This window comes from Mauremys mutica, chromosome 21, assembly GCF_020497125.1.
Source record: "Mauremys mutica isolate MM-2020 ecotype Southern chromosome 21, ASM2049712v1, whole genome shotgun sequence".
Classification (NCBI taxonomy): Eukaryota; Metazoa; Chordata; order Testudines; family Geoemydidae; genus Mauremys; species Mauremys mutica.
The window spans coordinates 14,417,908-14,441,420 of NC_059092.1; the positions used below are offsets into that span (position 1 = coordinate 14,417,908).

The 23,513-nt window shown below is 47.7% G+C and overlaps 2 protein-coding genes across 10 annotated transcripts in view; one reads left to right on the top strand and one right to left on the bottom strand.

The window, feature by feature from the left end:
• Window positions 1-613: 613 nt before the first annotated feature.
• Window positions 614-10,271, bottom strand: UBXN10 (UBX domain protein 10). 9 transcript variants are annotated; one of them, XM_044995973.1, is made up of 3 exons: window positions 10,190-10,271; window positions 6,094-6,271; window positions 621-3,943 (listed from the first exon to the last, which is right to left on the bottom strand). In XM_044995973.1, exon 3 carries the CDS (start codon window positions 3,926-3,928, stop codon window positions 3,041-3,043), a length of 888 nt encoding a protein of 295 aa, XP_044851908.1. In that variant the 5' UTR covers window positions 3,929-3,943; window positions 6,094-6,271; window positions 10,190-10,271; the 3' UTR covers window positions 621-3,040. The 9 variants fall into 9 exon arrangements, 8 of the variants coding, with proteins under 8 accessions (XP_044851911.1, XP_044851910.1, XP_044851908.1 ...); XM_044995971.1 differs by having other exon boundaries at window positions 6,094-6,306; window positions 10,190-10,252; XM_044995972.1 differs by lacking the exon at window positions 10,190-10,271 and adding an exon at window positions 8,646-8,821.
• Window positions 9,860-23,513, top strand: part of LOC123354503 — a 55,412-nt gene continuing 41,758 nt past the window's right edge. The window contains exons 1-4 of the mRNA XM_044996621.1: window positions 9,860-10,956; window positions 14,736-14,916; window positions 15,522-15,629; window positions 18,913-18,999. The gene's annotated coding sequence lies outside the window, so the exon portion shown is untranslated. The remainder of the gene's footprint in view (window positions 10,957-14,735; window positions 14,917-15,521; window positions 15,630-18,912; window positions 19,000-23,513) is intronic.

The window sequence follows — 23,513 nt, forward strand, 5'->3', positions numbered from 1 at the left end:
TATGGCCGCATCCCACCAGCCATTTATCATTAAACTATATTGGATAACGAATGAGGTCAGATTAATTCTGTTCTTCCCCAATGTCTCTTTTGATGCCAGGATTTTTCCTGGCATCAGCCTTAGTGGTAACTAAGCACTAAAGGATAAAACTTGAATGAGGTGGGTGCTAAATTTAAATCTTGCATGGTCATTAAAGCACCTACTACTTTGTTCTTGGAGAGCCGCTCAAAATACTGCTGCTAGATCTTTCCAGCCAGCCATCCTGCTCATCCCCTTCTCTTCACTTATTTTCTCCACTGGTTGTCCTTTATCAGCTGCCTGGCCTGGCCTTCAACTTAGCCCTCCCTGCTTACGTCGTCTTCACCAATGAAATATATAGTCCCATTGATTTGAATTCCAAAACAGTTCACTACCTGCCTACAACACAGGTTAACAACTCTTTGCTGTTCCTCAACACAGGTTAACAACTCTTTCCTGCTGGAAGACAGAAAAATCGGGTAAAGCATTTGCAGGACTGCTTGAGTGCAGTGATGCATGAGTAGAATTGCGGAAGTCTGACTTGTTTCTCTAGAAAGGCTGATTATTCCTCCTGCCCAGACGTGTTATAACCGACTAGTTGAACATGCTGTTAAAAGTATGAGGAAATGTGGCAGAGTGAAACCTAGTTCATGTAAACCCTTGATTTCAAATCCAAGTTGCACTCAGGAAACCTTGGCTGGTCTTAGCGTCACACTGAAAACAGTTTATTTAACATTGTTTAAATGTAACATCATACACACATCTCAAACAGTACATTGACAGTACTTGACCCGGTATTTGTTTTATAGCTTAAGTCTGATTTTTTTTCCACCACTTCCCTTAGCCTATTCCTGTATGTCACGTGACTAGCTGATCTGTGGGGGAAGAGATTGTGTCAATCCATAGAAGCTGCAGTAGCTACTGAAACAATGCCTGCAACAAGCTCTAGTTTCCAGTGAAGTTGCTCGCTGATTTTTTCACAGCAAAGCTCTTCAGGACACTAACTCTATATTCCCTTTATCCTAGCCAAGATGTGACTTGAATAGGTGCATTAAAGTGGAAAAGGTTTGAAAACCAGCTGGACTTCCCTGTAGAGGAGGAAGCAATGGCTGCGGTAACATCTTACGGCGCTTTGGTCACATTTCACAACTAAGGATTTAAAAAGGGGTAGGAAGCCACCAGTTAATAGCACAGATTTATTCAAAAAGATCCGAACGCTTCGCTTATGGAGGTGGTTTGCTGCAGTGTGCTGGCCAACAACACTACACTCAGTTCTGCCACTTGAACCAGCCATCTCTCACCAACAGAACAGAAGAATATGCTGTATTCTTCCATGTAAAAAATGAAACATACAGTTCATTCCTCCCACTGCTCTTGGCAATTTTCACAGTGAAACATTCTTTCTACCATGTTCCCAAATAGGTTTATAATGAGGATAACAACTAAGCTCTGATACAGCTGTACCCCCGAAGGCAATTGAGAATGTTTCTAGCTTAGTGTAGTCATCTAAACGCTGCTATTGAAGTCCAACAGACCAGTGTCACCACTTGCAGCATCATGTGCTAGTATTTCAGCAGCTGTCTTGTTCTATGGGGCTTAAATGCTGGCCTACAAATACTTGCTTTTGACTGAAATTCAGCATATGTGATCACAGTAAAGCACAAATATTCGACCACCCTTTACAAAAGGTTGGTTTGGCCATTACGGTGAGGCAAAAACACTGAATTTGTTTCACTTGTAATACTCAAAAGTAGCCTATTATTTGGCAAGCTGTCCAGTCAGGTAGCCTGATCCATTCTCTTATTATACTGGGTGTTCAAACAGCTACTGCACATGGACCGTAAGGTTTTCCACTAAAAAAAAATGTGAGGCTTTTTAGCACGTGCACAGCAGCTGCATTAATACAGAAAGACAGGACCAAGCCACTCTACTCGAACAGGTTGATTTGTCTGAACTATAGAAAATAAATAGCACAATAGTTTGAGGTACAGTCTATTCGGTAAATAACAGCCCTGTCAGAACTCTTCCTGTACATATTTAGCCAAAACACAAACGCAATGGTTAGTTGCTCAGGTTAATGCAGTTCACTTTAAAAGGACATTAAATTGCCGTAGCAAACAGTGCTGAAATTCAAAGTTACAGCAGACAATCCACCCTTAACTCTGGATTTCCTGATTTACAGGTGTGCATCACAATCTTATGTACTTGATGAAGAAAGAAAGCTAACGAGTTTTTTAAAAGGTCCTCTTTGTATCCATACAGGAATCAGACCACCTTAGCCATGACTTTCCTTTTATGAGAAGGCAAAGCAGTCATACTCTTGAGGCACTGAGGTTATATGGGAATAGTTTGATTCTTGAATGTACTTTACCCTTGACCTTGTACTTTTAATACCTCCCAGCAATGTATTTACTCTCTCAAACTCAGTTTGAGTTACTGCTTTGAGACCATTTTCTGTGTATTGACCACTGTAGCTGTTCTTGCAGCTAATAAGCTACTTTATTATGAAGATCATTAATGTAGCTTTAAGGAATCAAAATAGGAATAAATAGTGCTGCTTGTATCTTCCCAGTTCCATGTATTATTCTGACTCAGACTTCATTTGGGGAAGTGGTGCATTCCTGGAACAAAAACAGAGAAGATGAGACAGGCCGCCTATCACCAGAAGAGAGGGCATCAGAAAAGTGGGTCTTCCCAGAAGAATAGAAACTCTTTAAAAAAACCGTTTAGAAATACTATGAAGCCCAGAAGCTGGTGCCCACTCCTAAAGTGAATTGTGATTGTACACATGGAAAAAATAGATACTCTTAATGTGGTGTGTACGTACACTTTAAAATAATTAAGAAGTATTTCAGCACACTTTATATACAAGTCTACTTCAAGGGAAGCGCTTGGAAGACAGCGGGACTAAGAAGTAGACCACTGAAACAGTTCTTAGACCACTCATCAAAGGGAAGTCCATGGCATCCAACAGAGTTACATGCTAAAGGGTGACAGAAGTTGTGTAAGAATCATTGTACATTTAGAGATCTCCATCTTGCTCTTCCTGTAGGATGCACAACACTGACTTGTGTGGGATCCCGCACTCTTGCAGGGACTTTGTAAGGTCAGGAAAGCTCCTCCTAGGCACTTCCATCGTTTCGACGCTACAGCATTTGTATTTGGTTGTGTTCTTTTGTTCTGCCACAGCAAGGACTGTCTGAAGGCTGTCTGTAGGCCTGAAGTGATGTTCAAATCTTTGACCAGAAGGAGACCTAACGGCAAGCAGCAGTCTTGGTTCTTTCTTCAGTGGCTCCTCCAAGTTTAAAACTGAGGATGATGAGCTTTCCTCTCTTGTTTTCCTTAACGGCTTCTTCTCAGAAATGGGAGGCTGGACTTTAGAGCATTCCCCTCTAGCCCCTTCATTCTCTGTCATTACACCAGTGGATTTTCCCTCTCCGGGAAGAGCTTTGGATGGTTGCTCCTCCTCCTGTCTACTACTCATTTTCAGTTTGTTGGTCTGTTCAATCACTGTTTCCACAGCACTCTTCCCCAAGCCCTTCCTGCTGATGGACGGGAGCACTCTGTACTTATTTAGGGAAGAGGAGGTCCTCAAGGGCACTCGCTGGAGGAGCTCTGGGATTTCATCAGGAGACACCTGCCCTGGCTGGTAAGATGGTTTGGTGGATGATGCTCTTTGAGTGCTTGCTGCTTCGTAGGGAGCTGCTGGCTGAGGGGAGGATGGCACTCTGTAAGAATAGGCCTCCACACTATGGGAGTAATTCAAGCTTGATCTTGTGCGTCCCTTGGCAGATTTCGGCCGGGTGACATGCATATTGATGGTGTTTGACCGCCAAATGAAAGCTTCTGCAGTGGCCAAAGTGGTGTTGCATTCAGATGGTGCTATGTTCAGAGGTGCTACTGTGGCCATTGCTTCTCAAGACACCTGTAGAGGGGGAGACAGAGGGAAGAAAAAAGTTACAGGAATCAGTCAAAAAATTCTCTACGGCATTTTACTTCACTAGAGTACCCCTGTTTTTATGCTGCACTGTGCTTAACATGATAGTAGGGTATCCTGGCATGTGTTGATTCACTGTGTGCAGGGAGATTACAGAACGGCACTGTTGCTGTGTCAGGTATCCAGTTTGTGGCACGTATTCCCAGATGCTGGCTTTGTAACAGATCAAGGTTCTTTGGTGTAGGGAATAGGCCCGTATGTCAGTAAAACACTATGTTCACCTATAGTGTTGTAGGAACAAACACAAGTGGGTTTCCTCTGGAAGGATCCCAAAGTGCCTTACAAGCTACGTACTCACAACACGATGCCGCCACATCTGGGATGAAGGGCTGTGGTCAGATGGAAGGGAAATGCTGATAAAGGACACCAGAGCAGTGAAAAGTGCCGTGGGATTTTTAACAGCAGCACAGCAGATAAAACCTTGGTGGGTTGTTTTTGGTTTTTTTCCAGGTCTCATGAGAGAGGCCCCCGTGCAGCACAGTACTCCATTCACTAAGATCAGAAGGACAAATGGGTGAGTCAGTCCCGCTGGGATCAGAACCATGACTCTTGGGGAGTTCAAATATTAAAGCCAGATAACAAAAGAGAGGTTTTAAGTCTGTTTACATGGTATATGCTGTATATTTGCACAGCGCTATATATCCAGCGCTAAGTGTTCTTCAAGGATTTAAAGTAGGGGAAGCCGTTATTTATTTTAATAGATGGAATGGGGTGTTATTTATTATTTGTCTTGCAGTAACTTCTAGAGTCACCAGCTGGGTTTGGGCCTCACTGGTGCTAGGCACCGGAGGGTAACTGCTCCAAACAGCTCATTATCTAAACAGATCAGACACACTCAGGGTGGGTGAGAGGAAGTATTAGTATCCTTAACCAAGATCACACAAGCCCGTGATAAAGCCAGGAACTCTTGAGTCTCAGACCAGTGTTTTAGCCACAGTCTTTCCTCTCTAAGGGGATGTCTACACTGTAGCTTTAGCCCGTGCTCCCAAGCCCCAATCCCATCCATACACAAAACCATCAAGCATGCGCTTATTTTGCACTTTGACCCCATGCTTGCTTGCATGGCTGGGGGGTATGAGTTGTAGGCCAAGCAGTGCTTTAGCTCTGGCTGGAACCCATACATGCGACTCGGGTAGTCCTTTATGGCCTTCCCACAATTCCCCTTCTCTCCTCCCCGGAGGACAGGCAAGTTCTCCTGCAATTGACAAAACTGTCAAAGGATCCTAGAGCTTCTCAGCACAAAGAATCCTGGGCTCTGCCCCCAGACACACGAGGGAGTACAGCTGCAGTGGGTAGCGCTTTGCTGTGGGAATGCTCACACCCAGGCTAGACTAACCTGCGGGCTCCGACCCACACCCAGGATAACTCTGCAGTGTAGCCAACTGTGCACGTCAGTTTGTACAAAGGTTTTAGTGAAAAACATATAACCTGTATTTTATTCTGATGTTATTCACTTATTGAATGTGGCAAGCGAGGGTACGTGGAGGAGCAGATATGAAATCATTGCTGTCTCTGAGGTGTCGATTAAGCTCCCAGTGTGGACTTTTAGGTACAACTGACTGCAGTTTGGCTTTTAAAAAATTTAGAAGTCTCTTATTTAAGTCCTGTGAGCCACTATGGCTGATTCAATCCACTGAAACCTGTCATAAGTGACCAGTCAAAAGACCTTAAAGCTCATCTCCTTAATGGGTGTTACTATATAGGCCTTCTAATAAAGATGGAGTAGAATTCTACTCGGTGACTCTGATCCTCAGCTGCAACGAGACCACTTTGCTCCAACAATTCAAAGCAGCCTTAGAGCCACGGGAGGATAGGCCAGTGGCTTAGAGTTAGGATAATGATGCCTGCATCACCCGCTCGCTGGGTAAGGGTGGTTTGGCCAAGGAAAAAGAGTCAAGTTTTCCCCATGACCTGATGATCCCTGGATGCCATAATGGTACCTTGAGACCATTGTCACACACTGGCTACCCCAAAACCAAACAAAACATTTGGAATGACCAGTCTTTAGCAATGGCAGGTTTATTTGGATTTACACCCTCTGCAGGGAAAGCTGCCCCACCCCCTGCCATCTAACCCACCTTCATAATCCAATGTCTCTTCTCAAGTGCATAAACCGTCTGTTACTCCAAGGGGGATGCCAACATTCATGTTCCACCGTATTCATCAAATTAACTAGAGTTGGAAAACCAGATGCTCATGGGCCTTTTGCCAGTGATGTGTTATTTAACACCTTGTTTCTCCGCCTTCCTCTCTTGTCTTAGTGAAATGGAAATGATCAGTAAATTAAACGTCTAGCAAAGACAAAGTACAGTCTCAATGTACAGGTGTGCCTTGGCATGCTTTCACTATCAAGCTGTTCTAAGGTGCAATAATCATCACTCAGCCACCTGAATAAGTGATCTATTTACTTACAACACAAATGTACAGGCAAGTTGACTGACTGTAATAATCTGGACACAAAATCTAAGTCACCAATATTAATTTCCTAGGAGTATATTAAAAGGGCAGGAGTGTAATTTGGTTTAGAATACCTTCAGATAAACTCCAAGGTAGCAAAATCAATATGAAGAGCTAAAAGCCATGGTCTTATACCCCTTCAAAGAAGGATTCTTGAACATGGCAAATCGGAGTTACCAGCTGTCTAGAAATATTGACAATGAGCAAAATTATGAATAATCCCCTAAGAAATTCTGTTTGCGTCTGTTGAGTGCTGGACAGCATCATTTCATTTTTAAATAAGTGCTTAGCATTTAAAACTGTCACACCACTCTTTAAACAAGACATTTTAAAGTGGGTTTTTCAATCAGAGGCCCATATTAATAGAGCTGTGCACTGTATTAAGAAGATTTTAAGCAGCTGGAGACCCAAGATGATAGTTACTGCTTTCCCAAAGGGCACAGAAAATGGAGAGAACAGGGAGTTCTTTTGAATAAATGGGTATAATTACCGAGTAAGCAATCCAGTACTCACTTGACTCAGCCTTTCTTGACTTTGTGCAATTGTTGCAGCATCTAAAGCTTAGTCCAGGGGAGCCCTAATTTGGTGAGGGCAGCATTAGCAACTAGCCAGGAGCTGAAGGGCTACATGCATTTTGTATATGTTTACATAGTTGGTTAAATCAACAATAAATGCACAAATCCCCTAGACTAGTGAACAGAAGCTGCATTGTCATTTGAGTGCACTAGTACTCAAACCTGCAGCTGATCTGTTTTGTCCTCATGCTGCATTTACAAGGACAGGGCACCCACTGGTCATCATTTAGGACTCCAAAGGATGCACTTTGGGTGTAGTACTAAGAGGCCTATGCTTTCGAAAGTGGCCACTAATTTTGAGGCCTTTGAGTTTTGGATGCCTAACTTCAGTCACATTGAATGTGATTTTTTTCAGCCATGCTGAGCTCCCAGCCAGAGGTGCTCACCACCTCTGAAAATCCATTTTTCAAAATAATACCCCCAGCTCTTAGCTAGCACTTTCCATCAGCTGATCTCAAAGCAAAGCTCTAAATCAGTTCCGACACATTTTACAAAGGTGGGTCAGTGGGGAAACAGAGGGGAAGTGACTTGGCCAAGGTTACCCAGCAGGCCAGTGGCGGAGCTGGGAACAGGTCTCCCCTGACTCCCAGTCCCGTGTGCTCTCCACTAGGTCACACCTGCCCCCCTTAGGAGCTCAAGTTTGGGGGGGGGGGCACTAAGACCTGGTGGCTACTTTGGGAAACGTCCCCTTCCTGGGGCTCTACCCTCCAGGGTGCACCCCAGAGGCGCTGCCTGCCCCACCCATCACCCCGCTGGGGGGCGGGGAGCAGGATTTGGCGCTTGTGCTGGGGGGAGGCCGAGAAGTGTCTGTGTCCTGAGGGTCCCCCCCCAGCAAGCCAGGGCCAGGGGCGGAGAGCAGGACGGGCCCTGGCTCGGAGCGGGGCGGGGTGGATCCCGGGGGGGGGGGCTCGGCCGGGCGAGGGGCTGGGTCGCAAGGGGGCTCCTGAAAGGAGGGGGAGTCCCCGGGGGGGGCATCGCAGGAGCAAAGAGCCGCGGGCCCCCAGGTCCCGAGCGAGGGGAGGGTCGGGGTGCAGCGCCCCCCCGCATAGAGGCCCCGAGAAGGGCCCGCAGGCGCACACGGGGCCGCCCGGCGGATCCCGTCTCTCACCTCCGCGCCGCTCCATCCGGCAGCCCTCGCCCAGCCCGGCTGGTAAACAGCCCCGCGTTGCCACGGCAACCGACCCCGCCCGTCACCCACTTCCGGCCGTGACCGGAACAAAGCTGACCCCTCCCCGCCCGAACCACAGAGAGCAAAGGGAAGCTTGGCTAGAGCGCCCCCCCTCCCCAGGGCCGCCAACCCGCTCTGGAGTGACCAGGGTCCTGGGCCAGGTTCAGCGGGGTGGCCCCCGGCTGGCTGGGAGGGTCCTTCCCAGGCCCCATGTCACCATGGTAACGTGCCCGTGGTGCCACAACACAGCGCAGGCCCGGGGTGGCAGGGGCCCCTCAGGGACACGCTGCCCCCCGGCCGCCCGGGGACTCCGTGAGGCTGCGCGGGGCACGCTGCCAGCCCTCTGCCCTTATGCTGGGGGGGATATTCCTGCTTAGGGCCCCCAGTGGGCCCGCGCTGCCTCTGCGGCCGTGGTCCAGGCGTACAGCACCTGGCGCGCTGGGGGCGCTCTCTAGGGTTGCCAGGCATCTGGTTTTCAGCCGGTCAAAAAGGGGCCCTGGCGGCTCAGTCAGCACCAGTGGCCCGGCCGCTAAAAGTCCGGTCGGTGGCGCAGTGGGGCTAAGGCAGGTTTCCCGCCTGCCCTGGCACCCCACGGCTCCCAGAAGCGGCTGGCATGTCCGGCTCCTAGGCACAGAAGCAGCCACTGGGCTCTGCATGCTGCCCCCGCCCCAAGCGCCAGTTCTGCAGCTCCTATTGGCTGGGAACTGCGGCCAATGGAAGCTGCGGAGGCAGCACCTGCATGGTGCCTGGGAGCTGGACATGTGGGCCGCTACTGGGAGCCGCCTGAGGTAAGGGTCACCCGGAGCTTGCACACCTCCTGCACCTCAACTCCCTGCCCCAGCCTTGAGCCCCCTTCCACACTCTGCACACCCCAACCCCCTGCCCTAGCCCTGAGGCCCCCCACACCCCAACTCCCTCCCAGAGCCTGCACCCCAATCCCTTGCCTCAGCCCTGAGTCCCCTCCTGTACCCCAAACTCCTCATCCCTAGCCCCCCCCCAGAGCCCACACTCCCCAGACGGAGCCCTCACCCCTTCTTGCACTGCAACCCTTCATTTCTGGCCCCACCCCAGAGCCTGCACCCCCCAGCCAGAGCCCTTACCCCCTCCTGCACTCCAACCCCCTGCCCCAGCCCAGTGAAAGAGAGAGGGTGGGGCAGAGGAAGCGATGGAGGGAGGAGGGGTGCAGTGGACAGGGCCTCAGAGAAGGGGTGCAGCCTGGGGGTGGGGGTAAGGGTGTTATTATCTGGTAACTGTTTCCCCTCTACCATTAATTGGGTTGCAGATAGGTATGGTTTGAGAAGGAGGTTGTGGGAACTGGAATTGAAACAAAGTGTTCTTCGGGGATCTGTTGCTCCCTCTAGAGCAGTGGTCTCCAAAAGGGCAACCTGAATTTAAGGGCAACCCAGGATCTACCCCTCCCCTTCCCCAAAGTCCTGCCCTGCTCACTCAGTCCCTCCCCCTCCGTCGCTCACTCTCCCTCACCCTCACTCACTTTCACCGGGCTGGGGCAGGGGCTTGGGGTGCAGGAGGGGGTGCAGGCTCTGGGCTGGGGCCAAGGGGTTCTCAGTGTGGGAGGAGGCTCTGGGCTGAGCCTGGGGCAGGGGTTGGAGTAGAGGAGGGGGCTTGGCGTGCTGGCTCTGGGAGGGGGCTCAGGGTTGGAGTGCGGCCTCCCGACGGGCAGCACATGAAGATCCCTCCTCATGGGGGCATGCTGGCCGCTTCCGGGAGCAGCATGGGGCTGCGGCAGGCAGGGAGCCTGCCTTAGCAGCAGCCCTGCTACACCCCTGGAGATCGCGATTGACTGGTAGAGTCCCCAGGATTGACCATTCGATCGCAATCAACGGCTTGGTGACCACTGCTCTACCAGAAGCAGGAGGGCTTTGGCTGGATTAAATTTGTGCGGGGTTTATGCACCTGGTTTTGACCCATGCTGTTGGCTACCCCTGATGCTAGAATATATAAATAAGTGCTTACCAGACAGCTCTCACACTACGCAGGCAGGAGTAAAATTATTTGGGGCCACAAAACAGATCTATTTTGCTAGGCATCATGTCAGAATGATGGGTTTGTTCCATCATTGGAGTGCTGCATCACAACTCAGTGATGTTGTTAATGCATCTTCACCAGGTTGGATTTTGATGTGTGGTTTGTGGTGATGGCACCAGCCCCGTTGTCAGTTTTGGGAGAGCAGCGGGATTGTCCTTCAGAACCTGCTGCTTTTTAAAATATGCAGTGCAAAGAAGGACATGTCACTTAAAAAAATAGATGTTTCTGCTCTGCAATAGGATTCTGTTTAAAGTTCACAGATTTGCACAATGGCCAGGGTTGAAAATGTAGTGCCAGCTATGCAGAGGGTAAAAAGGTCTGAAAAATCAATCACCAAAAACTAAAAAGGGAAGGAGAGACCAAAGAGAAACCTAGAGGAAAAGAAGAACTAAATAAGGAACCTGTTTCTAAAGAAGATGGATAGAGAAATCCAGGAAATCAGATGTGGGAGGATAGACAAATCAGGAACGCACATGTCTATCAGAGTTATTGTGCTTGATTCTCCATTGACACAAGTTAAAAGGCATTATTGACACCTAGGACAAGAGAGTGTGAGATACTTCAGAACCAGGATCGGAGCCTTTTACAGTCAGTTTAAAGCAATTCTTGCCACAAGTTACAAGGCAATGGGGAATTGGGACCACTAATAAAGCTTTGCCCTGAAAGCACAAGTCACCACCACAGAACAACCAAAAGTAAGCACAGGTCTAAAGAAAATAATGCACAAGAACAACTAAGGAAAAGAAATAGCATTTGATCTAGACCATAATGTTGGTGTGGCTTTTGCTATTGCAAAAGAATTGTCAGGGGTCCAAAGTAAAAGGACCTTCTAAGCTGGAAAATATACTTATTTTTTTTAAGTTTATCGTCAGGATTGGTATAATATATATTGAGTTTGCTCCGAGGCTGTATAAGGTCTCTAAATGTTCTGAATTAAAATTTTTGAGTCTTAAGTTTGGACCTCCATAAAAGAACAGCCCTTTTTAGAATTGTGAAAGCCTCATTCTTTGTATTTGAATGTAATATATAGCCATTCAAAACCAAGTTCTCCTATGTTAAATATTGTGCCAGGACCTCAGCTAATATAAATTGTCATAGCTCCATTGAAGCAAAAGGCACTATGCCGACTTGTGCTACCTGAGAATATGGCCCATTAACTTTGAAATCTGAGCTGAGATTTAAAAATCTCTAGCTATGAAAATAATATGTAGAGTAGTAACAAGGTAATATTAAATTCAAAAAGCTTACTTCAGTTTTTAGTGAAAAGGTTAAATCTGTTTTAAAAAAAAATTGTTTTAAGTGACTGTTTATATAGATCACTCCCTCCTTGACCATGATAATAGGACAGACCAAGGATACTCTGGGGGGAAAAGAAGTAAAATATTCAAACAAACAAATGAAGAACACACAGCAGTGTAAAGACAAATGGTAGTGTTTTGGCTTCAGTTATGAAATCCTATGTTTTGCTATCAAGAATTAACACACAATGGGCCAAACTGAAGTCAGTGAAGTTTTACAGCAGGGTTGAATTTGGCCATCTGTTATTTTCTTATTCATCTACAAAGATTTCACATTAAAGAGCAGGTTTATTTTATGGGACCGTGTTCTGCTGCGGCTTGCTATGAGTAACCCTCATTCCTTGTATCCTGCGCGGAAAGAATAGAACCCGTCGGCATTACCACAATGCTATTGTTTGGCTTTCCAATACAGCAGGGGAAATGTTTTCATTCCCAAATGAAATCTTTTCATTTACATTAAAACAATTGAAAACACATGTGTATTCATCTAGGGCCCAAACCTGAAGTTCTCGCTCAGGACCAGGTTCTCAGCTCCATTTACACCAGCTCAGGATATGGTGTTCAGTGTTCACTCAGTTTCTGGGGAGGATTTACTAAGATAAACTCCCACTGAAGTCAATGGGAGTTTTACCTGAGCAAGGTCTGTGTAAATATCAAGGGGTTAGTTCTGCCCCCCTTAGTTATCTTGAATAATCTCTTATTTACACAAGTAGTCCCATGGACTTCATTGGGACTGTCCACAGTGTAAGGCTTTGGAGCTGAGCTCCGGCTCCGCTCCAGCTTCAGGCAAAAACCTGCTGCTCGGCACTCCAGCTCCAGGCTCCACTCCAAAGCCCTGTAAGCTATTACCTGGTGCAGAGAAGGGTATCAGAATAAGGACCTCAGAGTTAGGGCTTAATTCTCCTTTCATTCATACCAGTTTTACACTGGTGTAATTATATTGAGTTTGATTAGGTTATTTTTGACTTACACCTGGATAACTGAAAAGAATCAAGCTCGACCCTTTAAAAAAAAAAACTTTAAAAAACTGCAGCACACCTTCAGTTTTGAGACCTGGAGGTACTTGTCTGTGTCTCTTTAACCTTCTTCATATCTGATAAAGTACAGTCAGCGGGTTGTTTGATCAGCTAGCTTTGTTTTGCATCCTCCACTTGTTCTGTAAGGGTGGGTGTGACTGTGCGGTGTATGTTTTTAAGGTGGTGTCTTTTTACCGTCGCTCAGGCTATACAAATGATACTTGACTCAATACATTTTACAGCTGCACTGCACAAAGAAGCATCTGCTCGATATTATTGACATTTTGATATCTGTGCAGTTTCTTTTTTCTTTGTAAATGTTTCATGTTAACTAAATACTTTACCCATAAACAAACATACGTCTCTGAATTAAAAGATGACCAGCTCTCCTAGTAAGGAGCAACAAATAGATAGAGAAGAGAAACACAGATAAACTGGGACATCTACCCAAGAAGATCAAGGTGTATTGGCACACTAAACAGAGAGAAAGTGGATAAGGAAAAGTTATTTACTTATTCCCATAATACAAGAACTAGGGGTCACCAAATGAAATTAATAGGCAGCAGGTTTAAAACAAATAAAAGGAAGTTCTTCTTCACACAGCGCACAGTCAACTTGTGGAACTCCTTACCTGAGGAGGTTGTGAAGGCTAGGACTATAACAGGGTTTAAAAGAGAACTGGATACATTCATGGTGATTAAGTCCATAAATGGCTATTAGCCGGATGGGTAAGGAATGGTGTCCCTAGCCTCTGTTTGTCAGAGGATGGAGATGGATGGCAGCAGAGAGATCACTTGATCATTGCCTGTTAGGTTCACTCCCTCTGGGGCACCTGGCATTGGCCACTGTCGGTAGACAGATACTGGGCTAGATGGACCTTTGGTCTGACCCGGTACGGCCATTCTTATGTTCTAAATGAGGAAATATTACTTAACAACAAACAGATTACAATAATGCGTCAGATCAAAGCATCTCATAATGCTTGTCATATTCAAATTTACTGATCATCCTTGAGCAGGCATCTTCACTTTGACATCTCTGGCACACAGATGTTTAGGTTTAACACCACTGCCTGCTTGCTGTGTTGAAAGGATCTTTTATCAGTTGTCAATGGAATAATAAACTGCCCCAAATATTATTTAAACTCTGGGCTAATGGTTCAGCACAGATACACCATTGAAGAGAAGGTTCGATTTGGTTTGGTGTCTATTTCCAGGTCCATCACAGGGATGAATAGCCTGTTAATATTTGCTGTGTTTGTTGCCTGCTGTGAATATAAGAAAGTCTTTCAAACTGGAACATACAATGAGGTCATTTAGGAACTCCCCAGATACCTGTAGTCCCCGTGCTTCACCTTACAAAATTCATATCAGGTTTTCTTTTTAAGATTAACTTATCATTCTTCTTCTTAATACTTAGTGTTATAGTTTTCTCTACACTTGGGAAGTAGGTGGTGTTATTGACATTTTTATGGATGAGAATACCGAGGCGAAGGTTAAGGGCTTGATTTAAACAACTGCTGAACACCCATAGCTCCTTTTAAATTCCGTGGGAGCTGTGGGTGCGTACCTCTTCTTAAAATCTGGCCTCATGTGACTTGCCCAAGGTTGCTGGAGGTTTCAGTGTCCGAGTTCCTGGGTCTCCATTCTGTGCACAGATCTCTGGGTTATGCCTTTCTCAGAGGGCTACAAAGCTTTTGCTTAAAGCTTTATGAAGAACCTAAAGATTGGTACAATTAATTTTAAAGGGAAAGCAGTAAATTCCATTTCACTGCTGGTTCCTATGTTTAGGGTTCTGTGTTTTCACTACAGCAGTTGCTAATATCACAAGCACCTAATCCAGAGCAAGGAGCTGTTATTTTATGTGCCATCAGCATCTACAACACCAGTGTCAATGTCGAATCCTGAACGCAGATCCTAGCAGGTGAGTAAAGAGGAAACTGATTTACAAAGATTCCGTTTGAGCTTGTGTTTGTTGGTAACTTCCCAGACTACACATACATTTTGCTATTGCTCTGGGATTTTAAACCATTTTTTGTTAAGCTTTGCAATTTACCTATATCTCTTCTGCTTAATCATTTTGAACATTGGTCCTAGTCCTGTAAAGGGGACATTTCCCTCCCTTTCAGTGAATTTAATGTTTCCCTTTGTTCTTTTGCAGATGTCAGCATGGCACATGGGAGTGCTTTGGAGTTTAACAAAATGATTAAAGCTGCTGCTGGGAAATGTGCCATGTTTTCCTATTACAGATGTTACTATGGATTAGGTGGAAAGGAAACTGCATTAGATGTTACTGAAAGGAGCAGCATAATTCTGTCTAGCTCCAGAAAACACTTTTCAGGGTAAGAGCCAGCTACTATCTGTCTGGGGTCAGGAAGAAATTTCCCTTATGGCTAGGTTATTTTGTAATTGTCCTTTATGGGTTTTTTGTACATTCCTCTGAAATATCTGGTTCTGGTCACTGTCTGACGCCTCTATTCTTCACAATCATGTTCAAGGGCACAAGCTTAACTCTGACCGTAGCAAATTTAAGATACTCTACTGGGAGGCGTGCTGTCACTTTAAAAGTCTACCCAAAAAGGTGGAGGGTAAGAGGGTAAAGTGTCTAACTTTAACTGAGGGACTGGATGTGTGCATCATGGATACTTGCTGGCACTGAAAGAGGGTTTATTGTGCAGATGACAAGTATATAACTATTTGGGTATAGTGAGGTTTGGATGGTAAGGCATGTGAATTGTGGTTGGCTTGGGCATTAATTTTGCTTTACCCGATGTTGGCCTTTTCCCTGTAAGGCTTACTTAACTTTTTACTCCAGTTTAGGGTTGAGTTAGGGGGAGAAGGTGTGAGATGACAAGAGTAAAATACCCCAATTCTCATATATAATGCAGTGTAGGGGAAATTTTGAAACTGTGACACAGGCCTGATTTTTGTATGTTTCTCCCTCAAGGTGCTGCTGTATCCCTGACTGCTGTTAAGGCAAACAAAGAGAAAAGAAACTTTAAGCCTGTACTGGTGAAATAGAAGTTCCGCATCAGCGATGGAAAAATCATCGGCAGTGAGTACTTTTCTGCTGCATAGACAAATTGCATTGCAGTTTCTTTGTTGCCCTGAAGTCTATCTCCATTTTATTTTGGATTAATGTTAGAGGGGGCCCGGAAAAGCCAAACAAGTGAAAATTGTTCGAAGGGCTGGGCTAGTGTAGCTACTTACAGTATGTGACCATGGGTAGAAAGAAATGTCAGCGCTCTGTGGTGATGCTACTGCAAGAACATCCCAGCATATAGTAATGCCAGAGGGTCAATTCTTTGCCCCAGAACTGTGCAGTAAGCTCAGGAATATAAATTCCACCCCAAGTTTAAGATAATATGTCTCTCTTGATAGCTTGTATTTGGCCGTATTGCATACTGGGATGTTTTTGCAGCAGCATCCCCACATAGAAAGCTGGTTTTTCTCTTCTTTGTAAGCTTGGTCACATACTGTAAGTAGCTTGGTCTAGATAGATAATTTCTAGGTAATATTAAGTGATAGGCAGACTGAAACGTACACGTGGTAATACATACGCATGCACACACATCATTGTAGGGGAATAACATAATAATAATAATAATAGTGGGAAATAATATACAAAAGGCCAAATTCATCCCTGTGATCATTCCATTGACTCCTGCAGATTTGCAGGATTTAGTTGGCCCATTGTCTGTTATTTTCAGTACTGTTTGTACAAATATTTCTCCTTTTAGCACCATCTCCACCCACTGACTAAATCAGCACATTAAAGCAGGTACAGAAGTGTGCTTGTAAAACTTTTCTAGCATGTAACCTTACTGAATCGTCCATTGTTTTTCTTTTAATCTTTCTAAGAATTCCCACCTCGGAGTGATCAAACGTTTAGAGCCATAGTTATCTTTTCGGCGGCTCATACACAAGGCCTTCAGTTGAAACCCCATCTGCTGTGCTGAGTGGCAAGCAAGAAATTCCACCCTGCGGTGGCTGCCTAAGTAACCAGCACAGCTAGAGATAAGGAATGTATACAGTAGGGTGACCAGATGTCCCGATTTTATAGGGACAGTCCCGATATTTGCGGCTTTGTCTTGTATACGTGCCAATTACCCGCCACCCCCGTCCCGATTTTTCACCCTTGCTATCTGGTCACCCTAGTACACAGTGAAACAGCAACGTAAAAACCTTCAGCAAGTCAACCATGCTGCACATTATGGAGGTTGACACTGTCAAATCTTGTAGTGTAGCTACAAATCAAAGTGATTGGGCAAAGACTCCACTTCAGCCCCACTTCTGTTCGCGCTGTGAATATAAGACTAGTCTGTGGGCTCATTCTCCTCTCACTTTGGTGCAAACCCACCATGAGGTCAAAATCGATTCCTGTGTTGGAGATGGCTTTATGCACTGTTAGACTCCACAAGGAGAGCTGTATGTTATTTGGGGCCCCTTGTACTCCTCTTGCTTGAGGGTCAGGATCAGCTGGGATGCCTGAGCTGACGGGGCATAGATTTGCAAGTCAGGAGGCTGGCAGTACGGTGTTCATGGTGACTCTGGAACTCAGCCACCCATCCACCCACCCCCATGCAGCAGAGTCTATGTTTGATGACCTTTCAGGCACTTTGCAAAGATCAGCTGTTTCCCCAGGCATTTCCTCAGGGGGGTCGCTTGGGTGGGGAAGGCATTTTTCCTTCTCAGTGGAAGTGGGAGGAAAGGTTGTCAGTGATACTGACCATTGATCTGTGCTTACATTGTTTTATTCAACGTGCCAAGAAATGCTGTCCTCCAATTAATAGCCTCCGAGCCCCTACAGGCGCTACTGGCTCTGCATACCCCACAGGGGACACCTGTGGGGGGGACATTTGGGCTGGGTGACATTCAGGGTGGGAGAGGAAATAGGACATGGGGTTCTCATGCCCTACTGATTCTGGCTCATAGGGACCATTGCCACTGGGGTTTATCTTAGTACGAGGGGTCAAACTGGCCCCAGCAGCCCTGAAGTTGGCAAGGCACAGGGCACCTCCCTTGTACCAGCACAGGGATGAGCTTTGGCCAAGAAGAGAGGCAGACACTGAAATCCAAAACATACATAAATTATCCATAAAATAGTACATGGAAGATAGTGAAGATGCCGAAAAGGGAATAAGGGTGATAAGGAATCTCTGAATATATAATTTGGAGGCAAAAACTTGTATTAATTAGAAAAGAGATTAGTGATAATACTTAGTACTCCTGATCTAAAGATCTCAAATTCCTTTCCAAACATTAACTAATTCAATGTCAACTCTTCCCCCTCCATCCACTACAAAAGTGTGTATGTAGCTAACACTAATACATGTTCATTAATACAGCTGGATTTATCGAAGTACAGACTCGACAGCCAAGTGACTTGGCCAAGGTCACAGAGCAAGTCAGTGGCAGAACCAGGGCTCAGATTCTCCATTGCCCTGAGCCTTGTGCAGTCATTGCACTTACTCTGCCCTGGTGTGAACGAGGATTCAAGGTGCAGGGTATTGGAGGATCAGACCCCAGGAGTCCTGACCCAATAACTCCTACAGTTAAAAAATGCTTTTAAGATTCAGAGAGGTCTTGCAAAGGAAAGAATTAGCGCGGAGGTGGATGCAGCACATCTTCCCTTGAATAACAGTCCTAAGCACAAGAGGCCAAGAGCTGCACATAGGGGGCAGTCAGGGAGTGGAGGAGAAATACCTTTACATGGGTTGTAAATGATGTGTGCAATAGACTAGCAAAGGCAGCCATGGGCTGTAGATGGGAATGTATTGAAAAAGGAGCAAGACAAACGCTACTTAGTAAAATGACACCATACGTGATGGTTCCAACTCTATATGACAGAGAGCTACCTAGCTAAGAGTAGATCAGAATGTCTGCCTTCCATCTGCAATTAGTACTGTGTCATGCCAATAGTCCACTAAATGTCAGATTTGCTCCATACTTACCAATCTCAATTAGCAGAACCTGCTGCCCCCTTGTACAAGGCTGTAGGTGTTTTCCATTCGCAGTTCCAGGCAATTCACTGTGTGATATGCCTGTGGTCAGAGAGGAACAGTTACAAGTTCCTAGGTTACCAGGGCAGGATCTACCAGGGACTGGAGCTCCTTCTAACTGAGATGCCTCTGTGGCCCTCTAGATGTCCATCACAAGGTACATTTGGGGCTGCTGAGATAAGGAAGCATCCCCTATCCCTAGGGCTGAACTCTCTGTGGGGACATTTGCCAGCCTGTAGCTGGAAGCCCAGTACTGATCACAAAACTGTACATTAACAAAGATAATAGCAATATTGGAAAAGTCTCTAAAGGTCATTATCTGTCTGTCCCCTCTAGGCAGTGCCCAGAGCCAGTGCAGGAGAGTGGCCTGTTTATGCCACGGGAGCACAGCCCTCTGCTTCCAGAGGATCCTGGTTATTTATAGTAAGTCCTACCAGTTCTATGCAAACAGGCAATGCAAAGGAAGCAAAGCCAGCTGTTAAGCAGGGCTGCCCCGCCCTTAGGGGTTGCAGTTGTTGATTGGCTGTGCTCATTTTTAAGGGAGAAATCAAACAAGAAATGCCTGATGCAGAACCCTGAGCCTTTGGCGCCATCCACTCAGCTGCGTCCTAAAGCCTTACCCGGGGACCATGTATCAATATTCAGAGGGTGAGGGTAGCACATCCATTAGCATGAGATCATAGGTGTGTGTACAAGGATGATCACTTCGTTAGCAATCCTCTAGACCAGTGGTTCTCAAGCTAGGGCCGCTGCTTGTTCAGGGAAAACCCCTGGCGGGCTGGGCCACTTTGTTTACCTGCCACGTCCGCAGGTTCAGCCAATCACGGCTCCCACTGGCCGCTGTTCGCCACTCCAGGCCAATGGGGGCTGCGGGAAGCAGCATGGGCCGAGGGACGTGCTGGCCACCCTTCCTTACAGATGGGAGCTGAGGCACAGAAAGACTAAGGGGCAGATTTTTAACGGTACTTGGGCACCTCACTCCTATTGAAATCAGTGGGAGTTAGGAATCTAAACACCCAGCCCTAAGTGACATGTCCAGACTTGCACAGCAGGCCTGGGGCAGAGCTGGGAATTGAACCAAGGGTTTGAGCCCGGGTCCTAACCAGTGGATGGATTAGTCTTCCTCTCCTCCAGCACAGATCCCTCCCTTTAGTTACCAGTCCCTGCATTTCTCAAAACCCACATTATAAAACCTGCAGGCCCCACAGTCCCGCTGCTTACAAGCTATTCTTTGCGGAGCCAGGCAGCAAGAGGGCACAGTCGCTTATAACTGTTCAAAAATTACAAAGTTTAATTATTACAAGAAAGCAGAGTGCAGTGAGTGTACGTCATGTGTTATTATCAGTCATGCCGATCACAGCAATGATAGGGACCAACCAAGAATGAGTCCACAAACTTCCAATGATTTTCATTGACATTAATGGAAATTAGGAGCCTACATACCATTGTGGATCTAGGCTTTGCAATCTAAATAGACAAAGTAGATACAGGGTAGGTGTGATGGGGCATCTGCCCCACACTGGCAAATAAAGGGTTAACATGGAGTCTGAGGGCCCAACCAGCCTATTCAGTGGCACCTGGAAGAGAAACAGCTAATTAAGGATTAGACCCAGAGAACCAGACTGGGTGGGCCTGTAAGGGAAGGCCTGCAGGGCCAATGAGTGAGACTGCAGTAGGGAGCTTATACCCTGTGACAGGCCCTGAAAGGAGAAGGGGTCGAGGCAGCTGCCAGAGAAGCTAGGAGTCACTTGGAGAAAGTTTCTTAGCACAGACAAGCTGCGTGGAGAGCTGGAACTGCAGGGAGAGAGGGCTGGTGAGGACAGCTCCATGACAGACACCTGCAAGCAGGTGAAGGTGGGAAGTAGTCCAGGGAGCCAGTGAGGGTTCATAAGAAATAGACCCTAGCTGCTTCTCAGAAGAATCCTGGATAGGAACCCCCAGGAAAGCATTCTCCTACACTCCCCCGCCGCCCACGGGAGAGCTGACGTAAGCTATGGGAAAGGCCACAAGGACCAGTGAGCCCAGACAGGGGCTGAAGGCCTGCTAAGTGTCACTGAGTCTCTGGGCTTTTGTTTGAACTTCTTTTAGTTAAGGGGCCTGTGCTGAAAGGTGACCTGGCTGCAGGGCTGGAACATGGAAGATACTGACTGGAGTAGAACTGAACCGGCAATCAGTCGGGAGTGCTAGAACCAAAGACCTGGCCATGCCCTCACCTGACACCAGGAGGTGCTGTGTCAGTGACTGGCAGTGGATTACAGCAGGGAAGCCATGCGGTGGTGGCGCATGTCATGTTAGCTCCAGGGTGGTGGGGCTTTGTTTTCCTTTGTGGGGGGAGGTGGGCTTTCGTTGGGAGGGGATTGTTAACTGGCAAGTTAAGAGCCAGGAGAGTAGGGTGAAGCAGGGGAGAAAAGGGAGGTGAGGGAGGTCTGAGGGGCAGGTGTGGAGTGAGGCTGAGGTGAAGAGACTGGGATGGGGGTGGGAGGAGGTTCGTGTAAACAGCCAATTGTGCGCAGCAGAGAAAATCCGTTAAAAACTGCAGAATGTGTTTTCTGTATCTGCAGGTCCCTGCGTGACCTGCTTTCTGCAGCTGTTCCGCTGCCTTGTGTAGTCATCCCAAACGCAAGACACTAATCCTTATTCCACGCTGTCACGGACTCACAGATCGTGCCCACTCTTGGCCCTGTGCGGTCCGTGGGGGGGTGCCCCTTTCAGTGAGACAGCCCTTCTCGGGGGTCCACTCTCGGGAATTAGGCCCCTTCACCTCCTGGAGCCGCACCTCTCTGAGCCTTAGCACGTCTGTCTCTCGCCGTGGGCCCCCTTAGGGAGTCCACTCGTTCTGGACCCCCAGAAAGGGATGATGTAACCCTGTTCTCTAGACTGGAGTGACTCTCAGCCAGCGTAAAACAGGAGGGTTTATTGAGCTTTGAACACAGCACAGGAAACTCTCAGGGCCCTCAGGCCCGGCCTCCCTCAGCCCAGCACATCCCAGTCTCCCCTGCATCCAGGTGGGCTCTGCCTGCTCCCCCTTTCCAGCCCAGAGCCCCCCTTGCTTCCCAGCTGGGCAGCTGATATCACCGGCCCCAAGCCCCGCCTCAGTCCATTGTCTTTGCTCCAGGTAAACAGGGTCGCCTGGGCCTACTCTCCCCTCTTCCGTCCTCTGTCCCTCTCTGGCTGGTTAGGTCACCGGGCTCCTCTCTTCACAGCCCATTGTCCTCCCACTGGCGAGAACCGGCTGTGGCTCATGAGCTGGGCCTCTGGGTCACCAGGTCGCCGGGTCACCAGTTGCTGAGGTATCCGTCCTCCAGGCCATTGGCTGGGGTCCCAAGTTCCCTCTCTGGTCCTCTGTAAAAACAAACTCCCTCTCCCTTCACCTCGTTAAACCAGTAACACTCAGGGAAACTGAGTCTCATCCCCTCTGCATGCAGACCATAGGAAAAACATGGAAAAACAAGAAAATCCCCCACTTTGTCACACACGCCATTGGTCCCTTATGATAGCAGGATAAGGTCAAAATCCACCTTCCATTCTAGCCTCCCTCTGCCTCATTTATCAGTTGCTCAGAACTTCCTCAAATACCTTCCTTTAGGGCTGAAATTTCCATTCTTGAACTCTCACCAGAGGTGAATTTCTGAAACTCCTTTGAGGGCCTGATTTTTCCATGCTTGTTCTCAACTGAGTGGTCACAAACAACAAGTAGAGCGGGGGTGGGCAAACTATGGGCTGGATCTGGCCCACCAGCCATTTTAATCTGTCCCTTGAGCTCCCTCTGGGGAGCGGGGTATGGGGCTTGCCCCACTCTGGTGCTCCAGCTGGGGAGAGCGTTTGGGGATGCTCTGTGTGGCTCCCAGAAGCAGCGGAATGGCCCCACTCCGGCTTCTGTGTGTAGGGGCAGACGGGGCTCTGCTCTGCATGCTGCCCCTGCCCAAGTGCCGCCCCTGCATCTCCCATTGGTTGGGAACCACAGCCAATGGGAGCTTCAGAGGCAGTGCCTGCAGGCGGGACAGCACACAGAGCCATCTGGCCGTGCCTCTGTGTAGGAGCCAGAGAAGGGACATGCTGCTGCTTCCAGGAGCTGCTTGAGGTAAGCGCTGCCCGGAGCCTGCACCCCTGAGTCTCCCCCATGCCCCAGCCCTGATCCCCCTCTTGCCCTCCAAACTCCTTGATCCCAGCCTGGAGCACCCTCCTGCACCCCACACCCATCATCCCTAGCCCCTCCCCAGAGCCCGCACCCCCAGCTGGAGCCTGCACTCCTTCCTGCACCCCAACCCCTTGCCCCAGCCCTGATTCCCCTCCCGCCCTCCAAACCCCTCGGTCCCAGCCCAGATCACCGTCTTACACCCCAAACTACTCATCCCCAGCCCTCTCCCCCCACCCACCCGAGCCCACATCCCCAGCCGGAGCCTTCACCGCCCCCCTCCCACACCCTGAACTCATTTCTGGTCCCACCCTGGATCCCACACCCCCAACCAGAGCCCTCACCCCCTCCTGCACCCCAACCCCAATTTCGTGAGCATTCATGGCCCGCCATACAATTTCTATTCCCAGATGTGGCCCTCGGGCCAAAAAGTTTGCTCACCCCTGAAGTAGAGCACTTGCACAAAGGGGAGGTAATCTGGTGTAGGTGCTAATGCAACATGAGGGCTAGCCTGTGATTTTAGGCTACATGTCTGTGCAAGGTAGGAAGGAGGAGTAAATGCTGATTTACAGCAGTTGTGGATCTGGCCTACAATTTTAATTGGCTTGGTGGTGTGTGTGTGTGTCTGTCTGTCTGTCCATCCCCCTTTTTGAGAGCCCAAGAGGAAAAGAGGGTACAGCACCGCAGAATTAGTCCTCATGGTACTGCTCCTCAGAGGATTTAACTGGGTGAATGGCTCACTAATATCCTGCCTGAGCAACTTCATGTCCATAGCTACTGATATCTCCACAGACAGGGTACG

Coding starts and splice junctions, on each gene's coding strand:
- UBXN10 (XM_044995976.1), bottom strand. CDS start 3,928: ATGGCCACAGTAGCACCTCTGAACATAGCACCATCTGAATGCAACACC.